This window comes from Trichomycterus rosablanca, chromosome 12 (assembly GCF_030014385.1).
Source record: "Trichomycterus rosablanca isolate fTriRos1 chromosome 12, fTriRos1.hap1, whole genome shotgun sequence".
Lineage (NCBI taxonomy): Eukaryota > Metazoa > Chordata > Actinopteri > Siluriformes > Trichomycteridae > Trichomycterus > Trichomycterus rosablanca.
Window position 1 is genome coordinate 10,887,446 of NC_085999.1, and position 27,332 is coordinate 10,914,777.

Sequence of the window (27,332 nt, forward strand, 5' to 3'; positions counted from 1 at the left end):
AAATATTGACTTCCTACCAACTGTGATTACCCTATTATTCCATAAAATTGATCCATGAGGAGAGAAGTTATGTTGAAATATCATTTTCCAGAACTGGAGAATTTGTTTGTGGAACAGACTGGCTTTATGTCTGGCTGGAAACTGACATGCGCGGTCGCCATGTTGCTCAATTCTCCTCCCCCTTTTGGCTCGTCACAGGCGGTTAGCAGTAGCACGGCTACATTAGAAGCAAAAAACAGAGGAGACTGATTTCTAATGGCACAGTGACCGCTGGATTAATCAAAAGAACTGAAGGAATGGAATAAACAAGTGGAGCGACACCGCGAGTAGTGTAAACCGAGTCTGCTGCTCTGTCATCGACAAAGGATTGTATGATTTACCGCTTGATATGGTTCTATTGAGAATGCGACTGAGAGTCTAGCTCTGTGTGATTTGAGTGGTGTTGTCGGTGCGTGCACTTGTAGCCCGTGTTCGGTTATTAACATCAACCTTTGCTTTATTATTATTGTCATATAGGTGAATTTACGAATAAAACATGTTCCATTGACGACGTTTTGTCATCTGGCGTCAGACAAACACACGAACAAACAAGCGCCGACTAGGTTGAGAGCTAGCAATAAGCTTTCTCGACGAGTGTTTTGAACTTAGCCAGCAAGCTAGTTAGCATATTAGCGTGCGCCCGGCCGTGGACATTGTTCAGAGATTCAGCGCTAAAGTGGAATTATCGACTCCTGGTTGTTATTTGTGAAAGTGTCTATTAGTTTTATGTGGAAATTACTCGGACGAGGTGCAGTTCCTCCTGAGAAACAGTCTGTCAACACGACAGTCCTTGTAGCCTGTATTTACAACTCCACCAGAGACCACCAGTAGAAATGCATCACCCTGACTCTGCAGGAGATTCAGCAAGCGCACGAAAAATGGCGCAGCCTGCGAGTTGTCCCAGACGGACCTCTGGTTCTTCGTTGATCGTTTCATCTGGAGGTCCCAGCCTTACCAGCAACCTGATGCCACAAGAAGACTTCAAGCCTGTCGCATTGATTCAGCCTCAGCCCCCAGCCCCGATCTCGACCTCAACCTCACTTGCTCCTCAACATCCTCTTCCTCCTCCACACAGCCTCAGCATCCACTCCCAGTCCACGCTTCTGCCCACAGTTGTGCCCACAGCAGGGACACAGATCAAAAAGAAGAGTGGCTTTCAGATTACCAGCGTCACCTCGGCACAAATCTCTGTCAGCACAAACAACAGCATCACCGAGGACACGGAGAGCTGTGACGACCTGGACGAGTCCCACACAGAAGATCTGTCCTCTTCCGAGATCCTGGACATGTCCTTATCACGACCCAATGATGCGGCAGGACCTGAGAGGAGCTCGTCTGAAGAAACTCTAAACAACCTTTATGATGCTGAAACCCCAGGAGCTGTGTCACCAAATCAACCACCAATTCTCCAGTCTCATGGGACTATGGTTAACGGTGCCGTTCACCATCACCACCATGTCCAACATCACCAGTTTCACTCCACTGCTTCTGGAAATGCTCAGTCCATCTCGACCACATCAAGTGGTTCACATGTTGGAATCCTGCCCGGTGGTTCAGTGGTGTCCAGCATCACATCAAACCCTGGTGCTTTACCAATTGTAGACCAGAAAATGCCTTCAAATGTTGGAGGAATTGTGGATAATGCAACAGTCGGAACGACAAGTGTTATTGGTCAGTCCTTGGTTGGTACTGCCCAAGTAGTGTCTACTAGAATGGTTTCTGCTGCATCTGTTGCCACAAATAGTGTTGTTAAGCCCATATCAAGCAATCCTCATTTTTTGAACTCCAGTGTGCTTGGTTTGGGTGGCATCACTACAAACAGTAGTGGTGTAGCTCCTTCTACTGGCTTGAATAATACAAGTAGAGTAAGTAGTGCTATCACACTGACAACTGGCACCAATGCCTCTGGGTCAACAAGTGTCAGTCACATGGGCATAACAGACATAACCCATCCTCCAACTGCTGTTTCTGTCTCCAGCACTCAACAAGCACCAGTGCCTGTTCCCCATACAACCAGCTCACGCTTCAGAGTAGTTAAATTGGACTCAACGTCAGAGCCATTTAAGAAAGGAAGATGGACATGCACAGACTATTATGACAAAGATGCTCCAGGTTCTGGGCCTTCTGAAAATGCTCCCAGCACCCGAACGGTGGAGAGCATTCGTCATTTTGTACCAGACAGTGTGTTAAATTCAGAGAGATCTTTAGAGAGTTTTAGTGGTAGCTCTGTCAACAGCTCAATTAGCACTCTAAGTCATTACTCTGAAAGTGTAAGCAGTGGGGATATCGGCGGCACCACGGCTGTTCAGCAGAGCTTTCCACCTTCTAATCAAAAGCCCGATTACTCCATCCCTGCAAATGTTCCCAAGCCTCCGATGCAGCGCCAGGATATGGTGCATCCACATTTAAAGTCTGCTCCTGCTGCACCATTGCCGGCCTCCAATCAGCAGCAGGCTTCAGTCAGCATGGCATCTTTGCAGACAACCGCTGGGCATCCATCTCCTGCAGTGCCCCCACAGCAGCTGACATATGCCCAAGCAGCACAGCTGACTCCGGCTCAGAGTTTGCCAGGGATCTCTCCGCAGCAGATGGCCTACCCGCCTCCCCCACAATCAGCTGCACCAGCCCAAGTTGCCCCGGTGCATGTCAACTCAATAAGCCAAGGAGTCGCTCGTCCATCTGACTTTACACAGCCTCAGCAAATAATCCAGGTTGCTACTTCAGGATCAGCACAAACCATATCCCACCTGACAACCTCCATGCCCCCTGTGGCCTTAACAGGTAATGGTCAGGCATTGCCAGCCTCAAAACCACCTGTAGCCAATGTGCCTGCTGCTGTTGCTCAGTCAGTTTCTCAAGCTCTTCTACAGCCCCAGCAGACATCAGCTCAAATGGCCCAGGCCAAATCTGGTGGGGCCATTCCCTCACAGCTGTCTGTGGAGCAGCAGGTTTCTCTGAGCAGTCAAGGCATAGGAGCCAAGTTCGTCCCTGCTGTTACTTCAAGTCTGCCCTCATCTAGTATGCCTCCCAACGCCCAGAGTGACCCCCAGGCTAGTCTGGCCCAGAATGGAGCTAAGGATGTTGGGGCACAGCCGGCTGTCAATTCCTTGTATGCCAACCTCCCCTCGCTGATGGCCACACAGCTGGAGGATGCTCAGCGCCTTCTTATTCAGCACCAGTCCCTGATTACACTTCCCAAGCTGGCAGCTAGTGACAGTGCCTCCCAAAGTGGCACCTCTGTGTCTTTGGAGGAGAGCGGTGGTTTAACTGCCTCAGCCAGTCTGCTGAAGAACTTGCCTGTTGATGGAGAGGATGATAGGTAAGTGTCAAATTTAGACACTAGATTACATGGTTGGGTTTTTATGTCTTTTCACTTCCTATTTTTGGTTTATGGCTTTATACCTGTTCATTTTTCTTACTGATTGCTTTTTTGGTACAAAACATACAAGGATTTGAAATTATTTCCACAAGTGCCTAGGTTTTAAAACTTCCTAAAATATAATAATGGAGTATACTGATTTCTTACATGATGTTTTTGTAGTATTGAAGCCACTAATCTCAGAAAACAATAACAACAAGCTCTAAACATTTAATGCTGACTTACTGAAAGTCTACAAACCAGCTCATGCTGCGAACCATATTAATGCCAATATTACAAAAATTGAGGTACATGTGTGACCCTCCCCTAAGTTGTAAAGCTTAAGAACCTGCTTCCCAGATGGAGCGGCCTGGGTTCTTTCTGTATGGAGTTTGCGTGTTCTGTGTGCCTGTGTGGGAGCTCCGGTTTCCTCCCATAGTCCATAGACAAGGGTAGTTAATGGTCAGTGACTCTGTTTGACATTGAACTTGAACTGATGAATCATGTGTAACCTCTAGCTTCCTGTTCTGTCATCAGTGTAACTGATGTGTAAAACATGATGTTAAAATCCCAATAAATGAACAAACAATCACAGGAATTAGTCAGTTCTGTGCTAGTGGTCTGAAGTGGCACAGTCATGTTAATAGACACATAGGTGCTCGGGTGGCACAGTGGTCTGTTACGCCAGCCCACCACTGCAGAGATTCAGCCTTGAATGTGCTCGTCAGGCGGGCGTCTACACAGACATGATTAGCTATGGTTTGGCCCTGCGGTGGACTGGCACCCTGTGTATGGTTTATTTCTGCCTTATGCTCATTGTTTTCTGGAAACTAAACCCATATTGACACTAACAAGGTTCAAGCAGTAGATAATACGAAATAAAAATTTTAAATCTCATCAACCGGGGGCAAGTATTTAGTTAAATTACAAGAGTGACTATAGCAACAACATAATGTATTTAGTTTCATGGAGTTTAGTTAGGTAAAATAATACCTGATATTGAGAAATGTAAAAGATCATTGTTATACAAACCAATGCATTTAAAAGTTTAATCCTCTACTGTTTTTATACGTTTACACCAATAGCCTGTAATTATTGATGAAATATTAAATGATTTAACTATATAATGTGACAGTAAAATTCACAGAGGTTGCAAAACTATCCAAATGTGTTATAGGAAAAAAAGTTTCCCATGCTAAGCAAAACACTTCAGTTATTCAAATAAATAATTATAGTCATAAATTCATTGACATTATCTCGATCACAATCAGCTCTAATAATTGCAATAAGGTGGTTCTAACGATGACAGACTTAACTGGAATGGCATTAAGTTTCTCTGCAGGGTAAAACCCGAGAGGAAACCTGACTCATGATTTTAGGTGTGATTGTGTGAATCAAGGCAGACTGTATAGCTGAGTAAGGCAGTAAGGATGTGAGAGTTGATGGTGCTCGATTAGACAGTGATTTACCAACCTGGTACAATGTGTACGTATCACCCAGAACTATTTAAAAAAAGTGCAAAATTAAATTGAGTGTTTAATTATTAGAAAGGACTTTGGGGAAATGTATCTTTGATGAGCAGTATATCTGACTCGTACAGCTTAGTTCATCAGCTTTTACAGAATAAATGACTGAATAATCTAGAACAGTGATGCTTAAACTTTCTAGAACAAGCACCAGCCCTGAAACCAAAACCTTTAAGTACTGCCTATTAATCATCGCACACACACTTATACCACCTTGTAGCCATTTATCAAGGCTGGCTTGCTAGCCGTGCTGTCTCTGTTGGGATTAACGCCAGCATGTCCAGCCATTTTAATTTCCACTAGTTTTTTCTAACCAATCAGAGCTGGTCTTACTCCTTTCAGCTGTGTCATCATGTTACGGTGCTAACAATCAACTAAGGTAAATAAAAGTTTTGGCTATAATAATCTACCACTGCTGAGATCCGGGTTCTAATATCAGTGGTGCTATCGACCAGCTGGGTGTCCACATAGACATGATTGGCGACATCTTGGAGGTAAATGGCGAAGCCCTTCGATGGCAGCGACCCTAACCAGGATAAATATTAGTTTTAAATCAGTTAGAAGTGCTACTATCAAATTGAATCCACTGTTAGTAATGGTCGTGGTGGAAAAACCTAAACTTAGGAGTTTTTTTAATGAGCTAATTTACATTTATGCCGTTTAGCAGAGGCTTTTTATTCAAAAACACTTAACAGTTTTACTGTATACACTCCAGGCAAACGAGATTAAGGGCCTTGCTCAAGGGTCCAGCAGTAGCAACATAGCAGATGTGGGGCTTGCTCTAGCAACCTTACAATTACCAGTCCAGTCCAGTACCATAATCACTAAGCCACCACGTCCCCATGAGTATTCTTCCATTTAACCTGAACACAGTGACTGACTTTACTAAAGGACTGGCAACTTGCACAATATTGGTCAGCTGAACAGATGTTTTTACCTTGGAGCACATCTGGCTGTCAGTGCTGATTTTACCTCATACTGATGATTTGCCAATTTAGTATTCATAATAACTGCAGTGGATTATTAGATTAAGTATTATATTGTCAGTCTTTCATTCTGTCAGTCCCCAAACACTCGGCTGTATTTCATTCACGTCAGGTCTGGCCTTTTAATGTTCTCTGACTTCATTAACAGCCCTCTTAGTTTTTATTGTAGTGTCATCAGGACTTATTTGATTTATTTTATTTCCCAGGCCCAACAATAGCTCTTGATGAGAGTCAGCACAAGTAAGGTTTTGTAATGCTCCTAGGTCATGGTGTTGTCTGACAGGCATGTTTAGGGTGATGATTAACTGATGTTTGCTTTTTTGAACGTAATCTGCTCTTGGTTGTATTTCAAACTGCTCATAAGTCTCAGTGAATTACCTTTTGTGTGGAGATGATCTCCCCAATTAATGTGTGCTGTGGAAATGGAACAGGAGAGGAAATGCGTTTACTCTTATAGTTCAAGCCAGAACTAAAGGTGTTGCGGTAGGGGTGTTGCAGTTGGGTCTTAAGTGTAAAGTGTTTATGTAAGATCATCTCTACAGTACAGCCTAATCTGTAGTAATTCTTTGTGGTTTTCGGTCCTTGGGTTTTTCTCAAATTGTGATGTCAGTGGGATAAAGATGTCCTCACGTGGGAACAACAAAGTTCTAACAAAAATACACGTTTAAAACAAAGAACAAATCAGCCATTTAGAATGTTTAGAACGGAATGTTTGTGTTTGGCTGTAATTTTAATTGAACTGTTTTTGTGATGTTCTTGCTTATTAACCTGGAACACACACAGTGGATTCAAAAAGCATTCAGACCCCTTCATTTTTTGCCCACTTGTTTTTTTTTCTTCAAACATATTTAAAAAAAAAACCAAACAATTTTATAATAAGTAGTAGTGGCTACTTAAGGACGTTTAAAGATGCACATCAAAGCTAGCCTAGAGTTGTTTTGGCTGTTCAAAGGTGAGCCATCACATCATTCTGAATTAGTGTGCACAGAGGAGGAGGTTTTCAAAGATGTGTCTGTATTTGACTACAATTATTCGTCCCTCAGTCCTTCCTGTATCCCTGGTCCTGCTGCTGAGAACCTCCATAGCATGATGCTGCCAGCACCTTGATGTTTCTCGGTAGGGATGAGATTAGCCAGTTCATGCGCATTGCCTGTTTTTCACCAGACATTGTAATTGCCCATTCTGCTGCAAATAGTTCAGTCTTCTCTACATTAGATCAGAGAATTGCTGCCCAAGCAGGCTGTTATATGCTTTTTACAGTTAAGAAATTATTCTACCCCTGTTGCAAATTAGGTTTATTAACAAAATGCACAAATATTTTTGCTATAAACCAATCAGACAAGAATAATGTAAATAGCTCAGCACAATACAACAAGTGGTTTCTCCAAATTAAACACAGTGATTTTGTGTTTTATTTATTCAACCTCTTTATGAAAAGCATCCTTAGTAGTCCAGTAACAGCCACTCCAGAATCTTCCAGAACGTCCTGTTGGAAGGTCCAAGGGTGCCCAAGCTTTAGGTTCCTCACAGAGGGCATGACATTTTCTCCTCGAGTTTCCAGATACTTGGTTAAATCCATTTTGCCCTCCACACGCTGCAGGTCAAGGTAGTGTAGCCAGTGTTCCTATAGCGAGCTATGCTTCCAACTGAATCTCTAGACACATTCATCATTCACCATTTTCCTTGTTTGTTCAAAGCAATTATCTCTTCGGGCCAATTATTTTTCTAACGTACATTTAAACATCACATTAAGCAAACCCCTAGCCAGTCCAGTTATTCTGTGTGTTTACTTTCAAGCACACCTGATGCAACTAATTAAGCCATCAATCACGTGTGCTTGAGACAACGCCTGATTTGCAAATGTGTGCTCTTATGATGAATTCTGTTCAGGGTTAAATCATTTTGAGACTGCATTAATTTGGAAACCTGGTTGAAACCACCACTTATATTTATTGTGTTGAGCTGTTTAAATTGTTCTCATTTGATTGGGTTATTGCAATAAGCTGACAGTTTGTTAATTTGCAAAAAAAAAAAAAAACTTAATTTGCAATATGGTTTGACTACAACTGTATTTAACAGTATCTACTCTTGCCTCTCTGCCATAGGAATCTGATTTATTCAGTATGACAGAGATGGTTTAAGATGTGTCAAGCTTCTTCAACATCAAAATTATTGATTATTCCTGGAAACCCCTGAAGCTTTAGATACTGTTTAATATCCCTGCACGGATGGTTGCTTTGGCCAAGTTTGCAGAGATCCACAGTTATTTGGACTTGTGGCTTGGTTTTTAATGACCGTGCAGTAAATTGTGTGTGGACTTATAGACCCAGGTGTGTGCTTTTTCTGAACTGTGTCCAAACAACTCAAATTACAACTTAATTGGAGTCCACCTGTAGAGGACATTCTCAATGTTAAAGCAAACAGGATGCACCTGACCACAATTTAAAGTGCCACAACCAAAGGTCTGGATACATTTGTTAATAAGAGATTTCATTTATTTTATTTTGGATGAACTTTTGACAATCTCAAGTTTCACTGTCATTATAGGGAATTATGTAGAATGTAGATTTTGCCATTTTTACATGTTAATTTACACAAAGTCTGTCAGTCTGAATGCTTTCTAAATCCATTGTATGTATGTATATATACAGATAGATCGACAGGTAGATGTTGGTTTATTCATTTGTCTATCTTAAATTACCAGTTCGAACTGGTTGGAATCATGTTGGTTGTCATTAGGGCATATGTACTAGCATTTAAGGGGAATAAAACATGTTTATAAATAGTTTGTGACTTCAAATTTGTATGTTTAAGTTTCTTTTTTTAGTTTAAACTTAACTTAACATTATGCTCTTTATAATAAGCAATTGTGTTTTGATGCCTACAACTGATTTTCCCAATAGGTAGTCTAGGATGAATGATAGAAGACTAGACAGGGCAAAAACGTTTTGCTTTACAATTGATTTTCACGGTGGCTAAGTGGGTAGCATGCTCTCCCCGTGTCCACGTGGGTTTCCTCCGGGTGCTCCGGTTTCCTCCCACAGTCCAAAGACATGCAAGTGAGATGAATTGGAGATACAAAATTGTCCATGACTGTGTTCGATATAACCTTGTGTGAACTGATGAATCTTGTGTAATGAGTAACTATCGTTCCTGTCATGAATGTAACCAAAGTGTAACACTTGACGTAAAAAATCCTAATAAACAAACAATTGATTGAAACAATTGATTTCTTTTGTAATATAAATAATCATATTTATATCATATTTGATTTCAGAGGAATTTTTGCACTCTGTTCTTTTAAATTTGTAGCCTACCAATTTGTTGTTTTGGTAATAGTATTTTTAAAAATACAGAATAGCACACCTCAAATTATTTTTGGTTGCTATTATTTGTTGACATCATTTTTCTTAATGAGCTTTTATATTAGTTTTTATTTAAAAATCAGTACAACCTTGAGCATGTGCTTAGTGCTTTAAACACATTTGTGCAAAAGGTGGGTTTGCATTTCAATGCAGTTCCATGTAAATAGCTATTGATTATTGTAAAGCATGTTACTCACACACATCAAACAGACAGGGTTGGGCTAGAGAAGAGCAACACAATGTGTTAGCAATAAAACAATAGTGTTTGTAGGATTGTACCCTGGTTTATTTAGCCAGCCTCATTCAAGTGCAAAGGACGCAATTGCTGATGCTCGCTTTTAATAAAGCATTTGCATTGCTGCCAGAGGTTAATTGAATTGCTTTTGTCTTAATTGGATTTTTTTGTTTGCTTTGATCTGCTTAAAACAAACATCGTACTATATTTTATATTTGCTTATAAAATGTTTATTAAGGGCTGAAGGACAATTGGCTGTGTATGTAAGTGGAATGGTGCAAATGACTATTGTCCACATTAGTCAGGCAGCTCCGCAGCAGATTTGCATTGACATGATATAAAAACATTTAATACGGTCTCATATTGTTTCCTGTTCATTTTTTTTTTCAGATCATTTGAAAACTGGTTATGATAAGGCTGTATTTGGGATGTTAGTTTTTGCTTTAGTCATCAGTTTGTGTCTAACTGTGAAAGTGCAGCTAACTAGTTGTCATGCAGATTAGCCCAATTGTCTTTTTTTAAATGCATTTTCTCCCTTTTTCTCCTGATTTTTAGTGCGTCAAATTTTTACCCAATTGCGTTATGCTTCCTCTCTACTGGTGCTGACCCCCGCCCCGACTGAGGAGAGCGAGACTGTCAAACGTGCATCTTTTCACCTGCACGAGGCAAGTTCATATGTGGATCAGCCACACCCTGATCAGCATTATTCCTTGACCCTGTGCAGACGCCATCGACCAGCCAGCAGAGGTCGTAATTTGATCAGTTATGAGGAACCCGGTCTGGCTCATCCTACCCTATGAACAACATGCAGCTGCCCAGCCCAGCCGGAAGGCAGAGCTGAGATTCGATACGATGTATTCGAAATCCCAGTTCTGGTGTGCTACATGTTTTACCGCTGCGCCACTTGAGCGCCAGCCCAATTGTCTTTGCTGTTAAATTCCACTTTTGTAGTCCTGCCAGTAGTGTGAATGCATATACTCTTATTAGTAGCCAGGTATCACCAATATATTGTGGCTAGTGGCTGCCATTCCTTGCAGTCATTTTTACTTTGGGATATACTTTGGCTGATATTTGTAAGGTTGCTACGGTGAGACTTCTTAACAAAAACTACATAATGTAATTCTAACTGAAACTACAGCAATCGATTTATCCGGTAGTTATTAATAATCAAATATTTCAACTTACATGCATTGAAACCTGCAGCATGTGGAGGGCAAAATGGATTCAAATAAAGCATCAAAAACATCATGTTTTCTGTGAGTTATAGACATCCCTTATCCTGTCATGATTTTGCATCCCGTTATAAAAAACAATACCACCTGTAGTACTCCTGTAAAACCATTGTTTGTTCAGCAGTTTTATAGTATGCATGGCCTCTAGGCTGACGCACTTCCTAGGTTGGTATGAATGGCTGTAAAACTGTAAGTTCATTTTAGTTCTAGCTTATTGTAGCATTTATATCTGGACCTTCTTGGGCAGTGATGGTGATTAGTGGTTTAGGAATTGGATTAGTGACTGGAAGGTCGCTGGCTCAAAGCCCACCGCTGCCCTGTTGCCACTGTTGCTCCCTTGAGCAAGAGCCTGAATTGTATTCATTACACAATTCTAAATCAAAGCATCTGCTTTATGGAATAGGGTCTGTATGATTTTAGGGCAGTGGTAGCTCAGTGACTAAGCTACTGGACCAGGAATTGGAAAGTCTCCAGTTCAAGCTCTACTAATGCCAAGTTGCTACTCCTGGGTTCTTGAGCAAAGCTCTTAACCCTCAAATTGCCTAAAATGAATTTGGTTATAATTGTATTGACAAATGTCCTGCTAAATGCTGTAAATGTGAATCTGTGCACAAGTGACCAGAATTGAAATCCTTTTTGCCATGGTATCACATGATGAAAGAACCTATTACATGCTTCTTGTGCTCTTGTTACTGCTGTACAAACAAGATTTTCCCTCCTTGTGCCATCCGTTTGAGTGGTGTGAAATTTGGTCAGTGATTACTGTTTTATGTGCTTCCCAACTGAGCACAACCACCTTGGCAGGATGTTGTGTAATTGGCTTTTCTCAAAAAGATTAAAAAAAAAATTGTGAGCTGGCAAAAAAAAAAGACTTTAAATATTTTTGTTTATGCATTTTCTCCTCTTTTTCTCTCGACTTTTAGCTCATCCAATTGCCCGATTGCGTCATGCTTCCTCTCCTCTAATGCCGGCCCCCGCTCTGATTTGAGGAGAACGAAGCTAACCCACGCTCCCTCCGACACGTGGGCAGCAGCCGTATGCATTTCGTCACCTACACTAGACGACATCAGCTGCGGATCAGCTGTGTGTACAGAGAGACACACCCTGATCCACACTCTCTCCCCGTCTCTGTGCAGGCGCCATCTATCAGCCAGCAGAGGTCGTAGTTGCATCAGTTATGAGAGAGACCCTGTCCGGATCAATACCCCATCCCTATATTAACAACAGGTCAATCGTCGTTCATGTGGCCACCCGGCCCAGCCGGCAGGCAGAGCTGAGACTCGATATGATGTATTTGAGATCCCAGCTCTGGTGTGCTAGCGTGTGTTTTTTACCTTTTTTTTTTTTTTTTTTTTTTTTTTTTAAGATTAAATTGGAGCGTTTAGGTTTGAATTCTGAGTGGTATTTGTGGCATGAATCCAGTAAGGCTCATCAGTCCGCTAACACTGTTGCTATGTGGCGTTTGCATTTGTAATGACATCAGGGGCTGACTGTCCTGTAAGATTCATGGGACAATGAAAAGTGCACAGTTTAAGAAATCTTGGATTAAAACCTACTCCCTTCTGTCATAATGTTTTAAGAAGGCAATGACTCAAAGCAACACTGGTGTGGTTTTGGATATTGAAAATAATCGTCCTTGTGGGACTTTGAGTCCAGATTTTAATCCTATTTAATGGCTGTGCAGAGATTCTGTACGTCAGCTTTTCTCAGCATTTTTCACTCATGGTACCCTTTAGAAGGAAGCAACTCTCGAGTGACTTTATTCTAAAATGTATTAAAAGCTTTGATGGCCAACACACACTAATGCTCATTAAAAGTAGGTGGTGGAGTTAAGGTGACTTGCATTCAATGGGGAAACCCCAGTAAATATGAAACCATATGACAAATACCCTCTCTGCTAGGGCTGGGCAGTATGACGGTACATTTGATATACTGTCTTTGATTCCTAATACGGTATGGATTATTCATATACCGACATATTGTAACACAGGTAATTTTAACATCTGTAGGCTTCAGTAGGCAGCAAATCATATAAGACCTACAATACCAGCACAACACACACTAACACACCACCACCATGTCAGTGTCACTGCAATGCTGAGAATGACCCACCACCCAAATAATACCTGCTCTGTGGGGGTCGTGACCGTTGAAGAACAGCATGAAAGGGGGGTAACAAAGCATGTAGAGAAACAGATGGACTACAGTCAGTAATTGTAGAAGTAATGTTATGGCTGATCGGTGTATATTGTGTCATTTTGTGGGGCTAAGCAAAGCTTATAGTACTCAAAAACTTCATTATATACATGGTAAAATCAAAACTTTTTATATTTACTTATGACAGTAGAATAAATCCCAGTCGTACAGAATTTTAAAAAATACTGTGATACAAATTTTTGGTCATACCACCCAGCCCCACTAATTCTGGAGCCTTTTTTTCAGAAGATGTTCCATACATTTGGTTAATTAGACACGTTTCTTTAGCAAGTTCCACTGAAATGAAAGCAAATACAGTGTTGCCATTTTTAGTGTGGCTCTAAAAACGTAGTGCTACTTTATCTTGGGTTTACATCCCTTGCTTTGTCAGATGTAATCCCACTCCTGAATGAAAGTTGGACTCTCTGTTTAGCATACAACATGCCGCTGTGTGAATTGTTAGCACTGAGTCGTTGTTGCTTATTTGGCTACGGGCCATTCTGATGCCCTCCATTCCTGACCCACATGCTTGCTGCCCAGTCTTTTATGCCGGTCTGCCTGCTCGTCTGAGCCCATCACAAAACACTATAGTGACCAGCTAGCCAAAAACCCTGTAGCACAGCTGTTCTCGAGCCAGCATGCTACTCCTTTTTATCCTCTGTGTGCTCATTGCATTTACAACATAGCAGTGTTTCTAAAACCGGTCATGTGCTCTCGTGGCTTGAAGCTGATTAGTGGATTTTTTTGAGAACTTGCTGCTTTCCTCTAAATTAAAGGCTTTATATTATCTTTGTTGTGTAGCACTGACACACTTCTAATGCTTTGAGACTGAAATTGTAATGGCTTGTGATAGGAAGTAGTGGAGCTTTTGCTTGTGGCTGTGGAATGTCTGCTTCCATCTGGGTCATTGAATGGTGGCTGATCCCTGCCTGACCTTTCCTCTTGCTACTCTCACTCAGTCACACTAAACACTGTGCTAGACATACACAGGAACTGCTTCATTCCCAAAATTGTTTTCTGTATTAGTTAAGATAGAAATCGTGCCAAACTCCCACAGACTGTGATCAGAAGTAAGCTTAAAGCCTAGGTGACCGGGATTTTGAAGCTGTGGGGCACGCACACTACTCACTTTGCCAGTGTAACATATTAAGACAAGTAATAATATGAATAGTTATAGCTTTTCATTTCACAAACACAAGGTAAAAGCTTTCAGAAGTTGCAATTGTGTTTATGTTGGAAAGGTTTTAGACTGATGCTAGCGTGCTACCCAAATTCTGTAAGTGGGCAAAAGAGCTGTGAATTCGCTTGTATGCACGATGATTGCCAGGTGGTATAGAGACTTAGTGCATCCTTAAAAGGCAAGCAGAGGTTGCTAAGGAGACATGGAGGCAGCTTAGACCAGCGCTTCCCAACTTTTTTTGCACCACGGACCGGTTTCATACAAGATAAAATTTCATGGACGTGCTGCTTCCACCTGGGGGTGATATGAGATGATAAACACCCGTGTGTTGGAAATGGAAGCAGTGTTTTTATTGCTGATGTAGGGATCTCTAATTATTGATTCTTTCCATGCGGGCCGGCAATAAATGACCCACGGACCGGTACCGGTCCGCGGCCCGGTGGTTGGGGACCACTGGCTTAGACTATCCCTATAGTCAGACTTTCTTTTCCAGCCATGTAAACGTATCATTGTGAGAGAGATATCTTTTAGTTATATATATTTCTACATCTCTCAATCTAATCATATACCCAATCATTTACCCAGTTGTACCTCATCTACTGCTAAAGACCCCTACCCTGGCTGAGAATGGCTGTAGCCAACACAAACTGTTCTTTTTACCTGCACGAGACCATAGGTTGCAATTGCAGTAGCACTGGGGAATCTCTTTGGCCCGTCCAGCTTTAGATATAGCCAATTGTGTCTGTTTAGCAACCCGGCTGGTTGATAGCAGCTAAACTGAGATTTGAACTCAAGAGCTGGAGATCACAGTAATGGTGGGTTAGCGTATTTTACTGCTTTGCCACCCAAGGGGAAAAGACTTTAAAGATAACTTTGACCAGTTGGTTCGATTGTCAAGCAACAGTAGCTTCATTTGTCAGAGTTTCAGAAGCCTGAACTCGACTGAGGTTTCTGCCTCGGCTTGTTGTGTATAATGCCTGAAGCTCCTTCAGCAAGTCATGCTTAGCTCCATGTATATCTCAGACATGTCTCTTCAGACTGTGTTTTACTTTTTTAGATCAGGGGTGTCTCACAACGGGGGAGTGGAACCCAGACAGCACATTTAACTCTTCAGCTATCTTTTCAAGTTGTTAATGTAAGACGAATTGGCTTTAGATTACATGCTGGGTCTGTCATTGACAGCTGCCACTTAGAAACCAGTCTCAGGTGGCACAGCAATAGACATTGTGGAAACCTGTAATTACTATCTGTAAGTACGGTGCTTGTTGCCAAGGCTTCTGAAAAAAATGAGGCGATAGGAATGGTGACAGTTACATTTATCGAAACTGATTGCACAGCAGTCAGATCCTCTTTCCCACAGCTAATTTATCCTTCATTTCAGCTCTCTGCAGGTAACCTGGTTTGGAATTGAACAAAATATTCACATTGATGTTTATTCCTTATGTATTCTTGGCTACCAGCAATTTAACGACACTTAATAGATTTGCCTGATTTAAGCCATGTTGAATCTTTGCCAGCTTGGTGTTAAAGGAAAGCTTATGTGCCCAGACTTGTCTTTGGCTGCAAGTGGTTGATTTACTCAGCTATATGCAGATGTTAAATATATTTATCTTCATAGAAGGTCCAGACCATACCCAAAGTAAGTAAAATGCTCCCCATACGTGCTGCAAGTCCATCTTGTGGCAAATTGGCCAGCCAGGTGTCTAAACGGACATTTGTGGCTGTGTCAGAGGGGTGCCCGAAGCCCTGCGATGGATTGGTGCCTGTCTGGGGTATTCCTGTCTTGTACCCAGTGTTTTTATGGTTTTCGGACCTGCCGTAGCCCTGACCAGGATGAAACGGTTAATAAAAATAAAGTGGAATTCATATTAATGCAGACATCTGGCTGGATTTGTGAGCATGTTCGTATGTTTTAGTTCTTTTTTTAGACTGAACTAGTGTATATTTAAAACAGATCTCTATTTATAAAGATTATAATTTATCTCTGTCCACACATTGTTCTATAATATAGGGCAGCAGGCACAGATCCAGTAACTTAATAAAGTATTGATGAACTTTCCTCTGTTCTCACTGGCCATTCATTCACCCACACAGGTTCAGGTAAGAGAGTCTCAGACAGACATTGTCACATTGATGTGCTCACATTGTCCAGATCTAGGTCACTTTCAGTCACTGCTGTAGAGGCTAGTAGTCCACACCATTCAAAACCTATTATAAAAAAAACACTAATGACACGTTTCCATTGTTCTATGTTTAACTGTAAGGATGTCATAATCCTGTGATTTCCATTCCTGGGACAAAATAAACATTCTCTGTAAAACCTATGTAGGTTGACCGATTAGTGCCCACTGAGACCCAAAAATGTCCCTCAGTTTTTGAGGATAGCAGTACGTTTGTAAAGTACTATATCATTGTGTTATTGACCCGATTCCTGTTGTTATACACTGATCAGCCATAACATTAAAACCACCTCCTGGTTTCCATTTTATCAGCTCCACTTACCATATAGAAGTGCTTTGTAGTTCTACAATTACTGACTGTATCTGTTTCTCTGCATATTTTGTTAGCCCCCTTTCATGCTGTTCTTCAATGTTTAGGACCACCACAGAGCAGGTATTATTTAGGTGGTGGATAATTCTCAGCACTGCAGTGACAATGACATGGTGGTGGTGTGTTAGTGTGTGTTGTGCTGGTATGAGTGGATCAGACACAGCAGCGCTGCTGGAGTTTTTAAATACCGTGTCCACTCTATTAGACACTCCTACCTAGTTGGTCCACCCTTGTAGATGTAAAGTCAGAGACGATCGCTCATCTATTGCTGCTGTTTGAGTTGGTCATCTTCTAGACCTTCATCAGTGGTCACAGGACGCTGCCCACGAGGCGCCGTTGGCTGGATATTTTTGGTTGGTGGACTATTCTCAGTCCAGCAGTGACCGTGAGGTGTTTAAAAACTCAATCAGCATTGCTGTGTCTGATCCACTCATACCAGCACAACACACACTAACACACTGTCACTGCAGTGCTGAGAATGATCCACCACTTAAATAATACCTGGTCTGTGGTGGTCCTGTGTGGGTCCTGACCATTAAAAAACAGGGTGAAAGCAGGCTAAAAAACTATGTAGAGAAACCGATGGACAACAATCAGTAATTGTAGAACTACAGTGTATCACAAAAGTGAGTACACCCCTCACATTTCTGCAAATATTTCATTATATCTTTTCATGGGACAACACTATAGACATGAAACTTGGATATAACTTAGAGTAGTCAGTGTACAACTTGTATAGCAGTGTAGATTTACTGTCTTCTGAAAATAACTCAACACACAGCCATTAATGTCTAAATGGCTGGCAACATAAGTGAGTACACCCCACAGTGAACATGTCCAAATTGTGCCCAAAGTGTCAATATTTTGTGTGACCACCATTATTATCCAGCACTGCCTTAACCCTCCTGGGCATGGAATTCACCAGAGCTGCACAGGTTGCTACTGGAATCCTCTTCCACTCCTCCATGATGACATCACGGAGCTGGTGGATGTTAGACACCTTGAACTCCTCCACCTTCCACTTGAGGATGCGCCACAGGTGCTCAATTGGGTTTAGTCCATCACCTTTACCTTCAGCTTCCTCAGCAAGGCAGTTGTCATCTTGGAGGTTGTGTTTGGGGTCGTTATCTTGTTGGAAAACTGCCATGAGGCCCAGTTTTCGAAGGGAGGGGATCATGCTCTGTTTCAGAATGTCACAGTACATGTTGAAATTCATGTTTCCCTCAATGAACTGCAGCTCCCCAGTGCCAGCAACACTCATGCAGCCCAAGACCATGATGCTACCACCACCATGCTTGACTGTAGGCAAGATACAGTTGTCTTGGTACTTCTCACCAGGGCGCCGCCACACATGCTGGACACCATCTGAGCCAAACAAGTTTATCTTGGTCTCGTCAGACCACAGGGCATTCCAGTAATCCATGTTCTTGGACTGCTTGTTTTCAGCAAACTGTTTGCTGGCTTTCTTGTGCGTCAGCTTCCTTCTGGGATGACGACCATGCAGACCGAGTTGATGCAGTGTGCGGCGTATGGTCTGAGCACTGACAGGCTGACCTCCCACGTCTTCAACCTCTGCAGCAATGCTGGCAGCACTCATGTGTCTATTTTTTAAAGCCAACCTCTGGATATGACGCCGAACACGTGGACTCGACTTCTTTGGTCGACCCTGGCGAAGCCTGTTCCGAGTGGAACCTGTCCTGGAAAATTGCTGTATGACCTTGGCCACCGTGCTGTAGCTCAGTTTCAGGGTGTTAGCAATCTTCTTATAGCCCAGGCCATCTTTGTGGAGAGCAACAATTCTATTTCTCACATCCTCAGAGAGTTCTTTGCCATGAGGTGCCATGTTGAATATCCAGTGGCCAGTATGAGAGAATTGTACCCAAAACACCAAATTTAACAGCCCTGCTCCCCATTTACACCTGGGACCTTGACACATGACACCAGGGAGGGACTACGACACATTTGGGCACAATTTGGACATGTTCACTGTGGGGTGTACTCACTTATGTTGCCAGCTATTTAGACATTAATGGCTGTGTGTTGAGTTATTTTCAGAAGACAGTAAATCTACACTGCTATACAAGCTGTACACTGACTACTCTAAGTTATATCCAAGTTTCATGTCTATAGTGTTGTCCCATGAAAAGATATAATGAAATATTTGCAAAAATTTGAGGGGTGTACTCACTTTTGTGATACACTGTACAAAGTGCTTCTACATGGTAAGTGGAGCTGATAAAATGGACAGTGAGTGCAGAAACAAGGAGGTGGTTTTAATGTGCCCCCGCTCAAGAATGTTTGTTTTTGTTTTTATTTTAGTGGGGTGGCATTTAAAAACAAAACACATAACCAATGAAATCCTGGCATGTCCACCCTCCTCACAGCCGGCTAATATGACACTGTGAAGAACTGAACCACATGGTGCATGCTAATTACTATTCTTGGAGCTAATATGTCATTTTATAAGCTGAAAAATATGTAAATAAGACAGACAACAGATTTGCACATTCTTTTTGATCTGTAGTCAATTGAAAACAGTCCCAAAACCTATGTGGCTCATTTATATAGTTATATTTTAAGCATATTGGAGCCGACTTTTCTTGTACTTTTGGGTCAGTAAAGTTGGAGTTTGGGCATGAATACCTTCCGTTTACAAGCTTAATGTTTATACATTTTGCTAATAAGCCTAATTTGCAGTCGGGATTTTGATTGCAACTGTGTAACCAAGCTAATGATAATGAGCCAGTGTTGCAACAGAGCTATATACAAAGTCCTGGTTTGTATTACTCTTGCCCAAATGTTTTTGTTGAAATGTGTTTAATTTTCTGTTTTAAACTGAGCTCTCTTTAAGGGTATGATATTAATCGTTCGCCTGGTAAACAGTTTAGACTTTCTGAAGTATCTGAATAATCCGTAAGTATTTAAAGAGAACTGTGTTATCAGTTCAGAAGTATCGAATGTCAGGATTGCTTCAAAGTTGCTGATGAATGAGTCAGGCTTCAGAATTGCTCAATGGATACACGCGTGGCAGGATTCGTAGTTTTCACATGACAAAGTATGACTAATCCTGTCACGATGAGGGCATTTAGCAAAGCTTTGCTGACTTGCATAAACGTCGAGGCAAGATCACGCTTGTGGTACCGAAACCTAGTCATCCAAAATGGCGGTGTTGTTGATTGATGACTGTCATTCACTATGGAAGCCCTTTTGTAAGTCGCTCTGGATAAGAGCGTCTGCCAAATGCCGACAATGTAAATGTACGTTTCTCAGTACTGTTGGTTTGTATTTGCTAAATGAAGCTATGGGCCTTTATAATCTATACTGCTTATGTATATGCTTATGCTACTGAATCTGCTGCTAAGGAGGTAAACCTGACTTGGCAGTATTTGACAGATGGCAATGTTTGACAAATTGAGCACCAATTATGGATTTACCAATTGATTTAGAATGGCTTTGTTTACACGACTGTCTCAGTTAGGCATTAGTATGAAGTTCTGTTTTTTAACCTGTCCGATTTTAATTTAGATGAGTTATTTATAAGTAAAATAATAGCACAGTTGCTGCAGGACTAAACATATATTTCATAGGAAGTCTCATATGCATGTAGTAGACGTTACTATCTACGTCCAACCTAAGAACAAGCATTAGAACACATTTGGATAAAAACACACATCCAACTTTGATAAACTGCCTGTTAAAAACAGCACAATGGAGGTGTGCATGACTTGCATGTATTTGTTTTTGTACACATTAAGCTTCTGGTCCTCCTGGTTTGGTATCACAAGCTTTAAATCGTATTAGGCCTTGAAGAGCGAGTCAGTAGACGGGTATTTATCGCCACCCTGTGGTTCTATTGAAGAACTACAGCACTTCTGTTTCTTCCATTTTGCATTTGTAGTAACGTTAACAATTTTCAAGTCTTTATTTTATGCAATGTTCTTTACTTTTCATGTTTAGGTGTAGGTAATACAGTGTAGTCCCATGCTACTGATCTCTTATTTAAAAGTCTTTACCATAATTGGTAAATTGGTATACCATATATTAATACCTTAATTTAGTCCCACGCTATCAAGCTATTATTTAAAAGTCATTATTATACTTACTTTATTATATTTCTCATTTGGATTTATTTATCCACTGCCATAGTGATGTGATGCCTAAGTATGTCAGTTTTTAGGAAAGTGCTTGCTTTTATCTGTTTAGTGTGCTTATTTTATTTCGTGTGAAGAAGATTTGTTGAATAGCTCAGTGGAAAATGACAATAAGATCTGAGGTTTGTGCTATTAGCCGGGTGGGCATCTCCACAGACATGATTGGCTATGTCTGTCTGCTCCTTGTCCAGACTATTCCTGCCTGCTGAGACCCGAAATATGAGACGTCATGAAATATGAAGGTTACTTTATTTATTTACATTTATATTTTCAGTACTGTGACATTATACAATCTCAGCAATTGAGAGTTAAAGGCCTTGCTCAAGGACCCAACAGTGAAAACCTGGCAGTGGTGGGGCTTGAACCAACGACTTTTTAATTACTAGTCTAGTACCTTAACCACTAGGCTAAAACTGCCTTATTTTTGTTAATAAAATGTTTTTTAAACATTTCTAGACAATTAAAAAATTGAAATTATAAAACGGATAGTTCCGGTCCTAAAATCTGATTGGCTGAGCCGCGTTCGAAGCCGTTGTAAAATCCCCGATAAACGCACACCTATGACCACCTCACATCATTCCATATTAATACGCCACTGAAAAGAAAAAGTGAATATTATGTTCGCCCTCATGTTGCCTAGCAACACTGTTAACGGACTACGTGATTTCGCGGAAGAATGCTTTTTGTAAGTGTTTGTTCAATAAATAGAGGTTTTTATTTACAAATTGTTGTATTTTATTATAAAACAACCTTCCCCGTGATACGGTCTCTCGTGGCTTATTGCTTTAATGTACAACTGCACGACCTGTCAGTTAAGTGCAGACGTTTAAAAATGATGTTTAGCTCTAGTAATTGTAGTTAGTTGTACGGCAACAGGTAGTTCCCTGATATACCGTATAACCGCACTGGCGCTTTTTACTCCATGTATCACTCCACTTTATCTTTATAATAAGGCAATTATAGATAAGTGGGAGTGCTCTTATGTCGCACTCCGCAAACACATGGTTATGAACTGTTGCTAGGCAACTATTTTTCCTGCACACTAGATAAGCGCCTGCTTTGGTTGGTTAGGTCCACACCTTACTGAAGCAGTCCGGCTACTGTGGTTAGGTCCACACCTTACTGAAGCAGTCCGGCTACTGTGGTTAAGGTCCACACCTTACTGAAGCAGTCCGGCTACTGTGGTTAGGTCCACACCTTACTGAAGCAGTCCGGCTACTGTGGTTAGGTCCACACCTTACTGAAGCAGTCCGGCTACTGTGGTTAAGGTCCACACCTTACTGAAGCAGTCCGGCTACTGTGGTTAGGTCCACACCTTACTGAAGCGGTCCGGCTACTGTGGTTAGATCCACACCTTACTGAAGCAGTCCGGCTACTGTGGTTAAGGTCCACACCTTACTGAAGCAGTCCGGCTACTGTGGTTAAGGTCCACACCTTACTGAAGCGGTCCGGCTACTGTGGTTAGGTCCACACCTTACTGAAGCAGTCCGGCTACTGTGGTTAGGTCCACACCTTACTGAAGCAGTCCGGCTACTGTGGTTAGGTCCACACCTTACTGAAGCAGTCCGGCTACTGTGGTTAGGTCCACACCTTACTGAAGCAGTCCGGCTACTGTGGTTAGGTCCACACCTTACTGAAGCAGTCCGGCTACTGTGGTTAGGTCCACACCTTACTGAAGCAGTCCGGCTACTGGGGTTAAGGTCCACACCTTACTGAAGCAGTCCGGCTACTGTGGTTAGGTCCACACCTTACTGAAGCAGTCCGGCTACTGTGGTTAAGGTCCACACCTTACTGAAACAGTCCGGCTACTGTGGTTAAGGTCCACACCTTACTGAAGCAGTCCGGCTACTGTGGTTAAGGTCCACACCTTACTGAAACAGTCCGGCTACTGTGGTTAAGGTCCACACCTTACTGAAGCAGTCCGGCTACTGTGGTTAAGGTCCACACCTTACTGAAGCAGTCCGACTACTGTGGTTAGGTCCACACCTTACTGAAGCAGTCCGGCTACTGTGCTTAGGTCCACACCTTACTGAAGCAGTCCGGCTACTGTGGTTAGGTCCACACCTTACTGAAGCAGTCCGGTTACTTTGTTCCATGTTTATTTATTTGTATGTTTGCGCACCTTACAGTCGCTTTGGTGACTCAGCAGTCAGCATTGTTTGTCAGTACGTTGCACCATCGTTTTTTTCTCTCTGTGGATTGTCTCCTGTAACTCTTAAGGCTTCTTTCCTTCCCTCACACAATTCATAGTTTACATTAAAAGTAATTTGTGGAAAAGGGCTCGTCATTGTAGTGCAACCTAAGTGGGAACGATTGTTATGGATCTACTTAACGGTTATTACACCGATAAAGCGTAGTGATACATAGAGTAAAAAGTCCCAGTGCTGTTACACTGTTCATCAGCACATTTCAGAGATCCATTGTATAATCAGGTTGGTCAGATCTAACTGTTATAATAACCGTTGATTAGATTTCTTGCTTAATTAATTAATTGTGATGAGTTTGTTTTCCAACATGGTTTAATTTCTTTAAAAAAAGCTAGATTTTTAGTTTTGAGTTTAGAGTTTGTTGTTTCTCAAATGCCCACCAGAGAGCAGACTTGTACCAGAGACCTTACAGTTATTGCCACTCTGTTTTATACAGGACCTTAACTGAGCTTGTGTGTATTATAAAGTACTGTACAGTATTGTTCTCTTTGTTTGTTTTCTCTGCTTAATATGATTCCTGAACCCACTTGTTTGCCAGTGGTGTTAATATCAGCCATTTCTGAGCCTGCAGTAATGCATCAATACAGCAAAAAAATCCCTTTAGTTTGAATACTTTAGCATTCTCACCATTACATCTACATACGTCATTAACTTTGCCATTTTAAATGATCCTTTTTAGAAACGTAGAGAGGAAATTAAAACCTTTGTATTAATGTGCCCACTTACCATTAGCAATGCCATTTCAACGTGGAGGCTCAATGGCTTTTCTGCTTGTTAAACTGTACATGAGAAAATTAAAGGTTGCCTTCATCAGATTCAACATTTTAAATACTTTTGCTAGAATCTGTCTGTCTATTTCTTTTACTCTTTGTCCTTGTCACAGGCCGTGTGTAAATCTGATCATCAAATTACACGTGCCTGTCCAGAAAACAGCAATTATTTTGGTCAAATTTGAATTAAGAAATCCAGTTTATGCTTTGATATATTAAATGTCGCCAACTAATATTCCTTTTTTTTCTCTCTTTCTCTTTTTATGTCTTTCAACTTTTGTGCACATTAAAGGTAAGACAATTTTGTTTATTGATATAAAAACATTTGCATGTCTTTCAATTGTACTGGATATGGGGTGAACTACAGGGATTGTGCAACATCACCAACCATAGTCATAACCTAAATTTACATGTTCGGTGAGTACAATTGTTTACATTTTTTAATTGGGAGCAAATAGCTAAGGCCACTGTTATTAAATATTAAATAGTTATTAAATATTATGTATCTTCACAACAAATTTGCTGTATCTATTTTATTTTTTTTGGTCCTAGCTATTCATGATTTTTTTTTTATATTGAAATCATATACATTACAATAATTACCACATTCCTGTTGTTAAACAGCATCTTATCACCCAGTCCTAATTTTTAATATGAACAGGTAGATGGTGAGTTCAGTTAGAAATGCTTGCCTTTTTGGGGTGGTTTGAAAAATCACTCGTGTTCCCTCATCTCTTCTATGTGGAGCTGAGCTATCTGCTGTAACCCCAATCAAATTAGCTCTTGTTACATGAATACCAAAACCAATTGCATAGGTGATGTAACTTAACAATTTTGGCACATAATTTGTGTAATATTTTACCATTGTTTTAATTTTTTGTGTGTTGTAAATAACATAACCTTGGGCCTTTGTGTTCTCACTTAGATTGCACTGTAAGTGCTTCTATGTAGATTTTGATATAGTCATTTAAAAAGTGTAGCTAGTTTAAGTGACTTTTATTAACTTTTGTTCATTCTAAAATATATGTGTGTGTGGGGACTGTAACCCAAGCCCAGGTTTGTGCTTAGGTATTAATCCCCAATTACTGTAAAGAAACAAGCATCACAGCTTTGTGCCTGACGCAAACCTCCAATAATCAGTGATGCAGGGCACTATCACTGACAGTTACTTTGCCTTTTTAATCTTTCAGAGTATTAAATAAATTAGATGGCACAAATGCTTAAATACCATTATAGAGCAATTCCTTCAGTTATACACAATATTGCCGAAAGTATATAAACACCCCTTCTTGTTACTGAGTGCAGGTGTTTCAGCCCCATCCATTACTACACAAATGTTTTTTTGACTAAATAGATATCTCTTCCTATAAATATTTCTAAAGATGGTCTTTATATTATTGCGCATTGTTTGGCATAGGTTTTACATCAATCAAGAAACTGATTAAAAAATACAGTCGAGAGGCCAGTGTCCACATAGTTCTGGTCGTATAGTTTTAGCTAAACATTGTTCATATGAAAGGAAAACATTCTAAGCATTACTTCTTTAATCTGGTCTTGTTTTCACGTGGAATCTAGTAGATGTGGCAGAAATAGTATTGTCCATGGTAATACCAGTTTAGTTCTAATTGTGATTGTGATCATTGACACAAAGTTGGAATCATTTACAGTTGCAGTTTGAAACGGTCATTTATCAGCAAACCTGTCTGGCCATGTGAGACAGCTCAATTTCATCCAGAGGCCTTAGCAATCTTATCACGACAAAGCAGAAAAAAAATCCTGCGTTACTGCGAAAGACTCACAGGCACATGTGTCTGTGGTAAGGAAGAGCACAGGAAGAGCACAGGAAGAGTCGACTAAAATACACCAGATGGAATTTGGAGAGGCATGCAGAGTTCTGGGACACAGTCCTATGAAGTGAATAATAAAAACTGGAACAGTTTGACCATATGGATCAGTGGCTTGTCTGGTGCAAGGAAGGCAAGTCTTATGACCAGAAGTATCCTATCCCCACACGGTCAAGCACAGATTCACAGAAATACCAAGACAGTTTGAGGAGGAATACATGCCTTTTGTGGTGAAATTAAACGTTGATGATAATTGGCAGGGCAGTGATCCCAAGCACACTTCCAAGTCAACCAATGCTTGGTTATGTAATCAGTCCTGGAATATCCTGGTGTGGCTGCCTTAGTCTCCAAATTAAAATCCTATAAAAAATCTTTGGTGGGATTTAAAGAAAGCAGTTGCAGCTCGAAAGCCATCAAACCTCAATGAGCTGGAAACTATTGTATGAGAAGAATGGGCAAAGATTCCACATGGGAGAGAGAGCACTACTAAATATTTAGAGGTTATTACGGCGACAATTATCAATGAAATATATTTTATGTAGTTAATTTTATGTCTTTTAGCAGTGGTGTGGCTGACAAACCCGAACTCAGTAATTGGAAATGGTGTCCGCATACTTTTGGCCATATAGTGTTGCCTTAGTCATCCTTGCTTTCATCTTGATCAGGGTCTGACCACCCTAAATGCAACATAACCTGCTCTTGTTAATAACTGAACGATACTATATCTTTAATCTGACTTCAGACTGTCTCCCAGAACACTGTCCCTCTTTCACTGATGCATTCCTTAGCCATGCATGCCCCCGGCTCTCTCCCTGGCGAACAGCACACCTCTGTTCTCCTGCCAGGCTTGCGGAAGGAGGCAGTGTGCCCGCTTTCCTGATGCCCGCAACTCGTTCCTGCCTTCACAAAAAGGCACAAAGCAACGGGGCTAATGGGAAGAGTGCTGCCATGCTCTATCTTCCTGCACCAAAATGGGTTATAACTAATTGTTTAGCGAATGAACAGCAGTTATTTAATCACATTTGTACAGAGCCCGCTAGTTTGAACCTCAGCTCTGCTACGGCCTGGCACCTACACGCAGACGATTAGCTAATTGTGTCTACGGTAGACATTAGCCAAGATTCTGCCGGGTAGGATTCTTTATCACTGCTGCAATTACAGCCTCTGCTGGCCGGATGATGGCACCTGCACAGAGACGGGGGATAATGGGGGTCAGTGCGTGACTCTCCGTATGTGATATTGAGCCCTGTATTCATATAATTAATTGACAACTGCACACATTGGAGTGAGCGTGTGGTAGGTACCACCCTCTTTGTTTAGGGTAGGGGTCTGCAGCAGTAGAGGAGATACAGTTGTGGAATTTGTGGAGAAAAAACAGCAACTGCCTAGATGGAATAAAAAAAAACTTCAGAATTAATGACTGTTTACACCATGTTGTAATTTGCATGTAAAATTGTCAGCCAATTTTGTATTGTGCCCTGTTTTTGGTTGTTTTATGCACACAGTGCTTACCACATATAGAAAGAAATACATGTTCAAGTGTTTTTGATCTGCTTTGAGGTGCAAATGGTGTTTAATAGACCATGTTTCTTACGACATGACAACTTTAATAATATCAGAACAACCTTGCTGTATGTATTTGTGTCCCAGGCTATATTTTCCTCACACATGAATTAAATGTGTGATTTGTGTG

At 41.2% G+C, this 27,332-nt stretch overlaps 1 protein-coding gene across 1 annotated transcript in view; it reads left to right on the plus strand.

The window, feature by feature from the left end:
- Positions 1-238: 238 nt before the first annotated feature.
- The window catches only part of tsc22d1 (TSC22 domain family, member 1), a 47,091-nt gene continuing 19,997 nt past the window's right edge, over positions 239-27,332 (plus strand). The window contains exon 1 of the mRNA XM_063005882.1: positions 239-3,358. Within this exon, the coding sequence (XP_062861952.1) occupies positions 873-3,358 (2,486 nt within the window). The 5' untranslated portion in view covers positions 239-872. The remainder of the gene's footprint in view (positions 3,359-27,332) is intronic.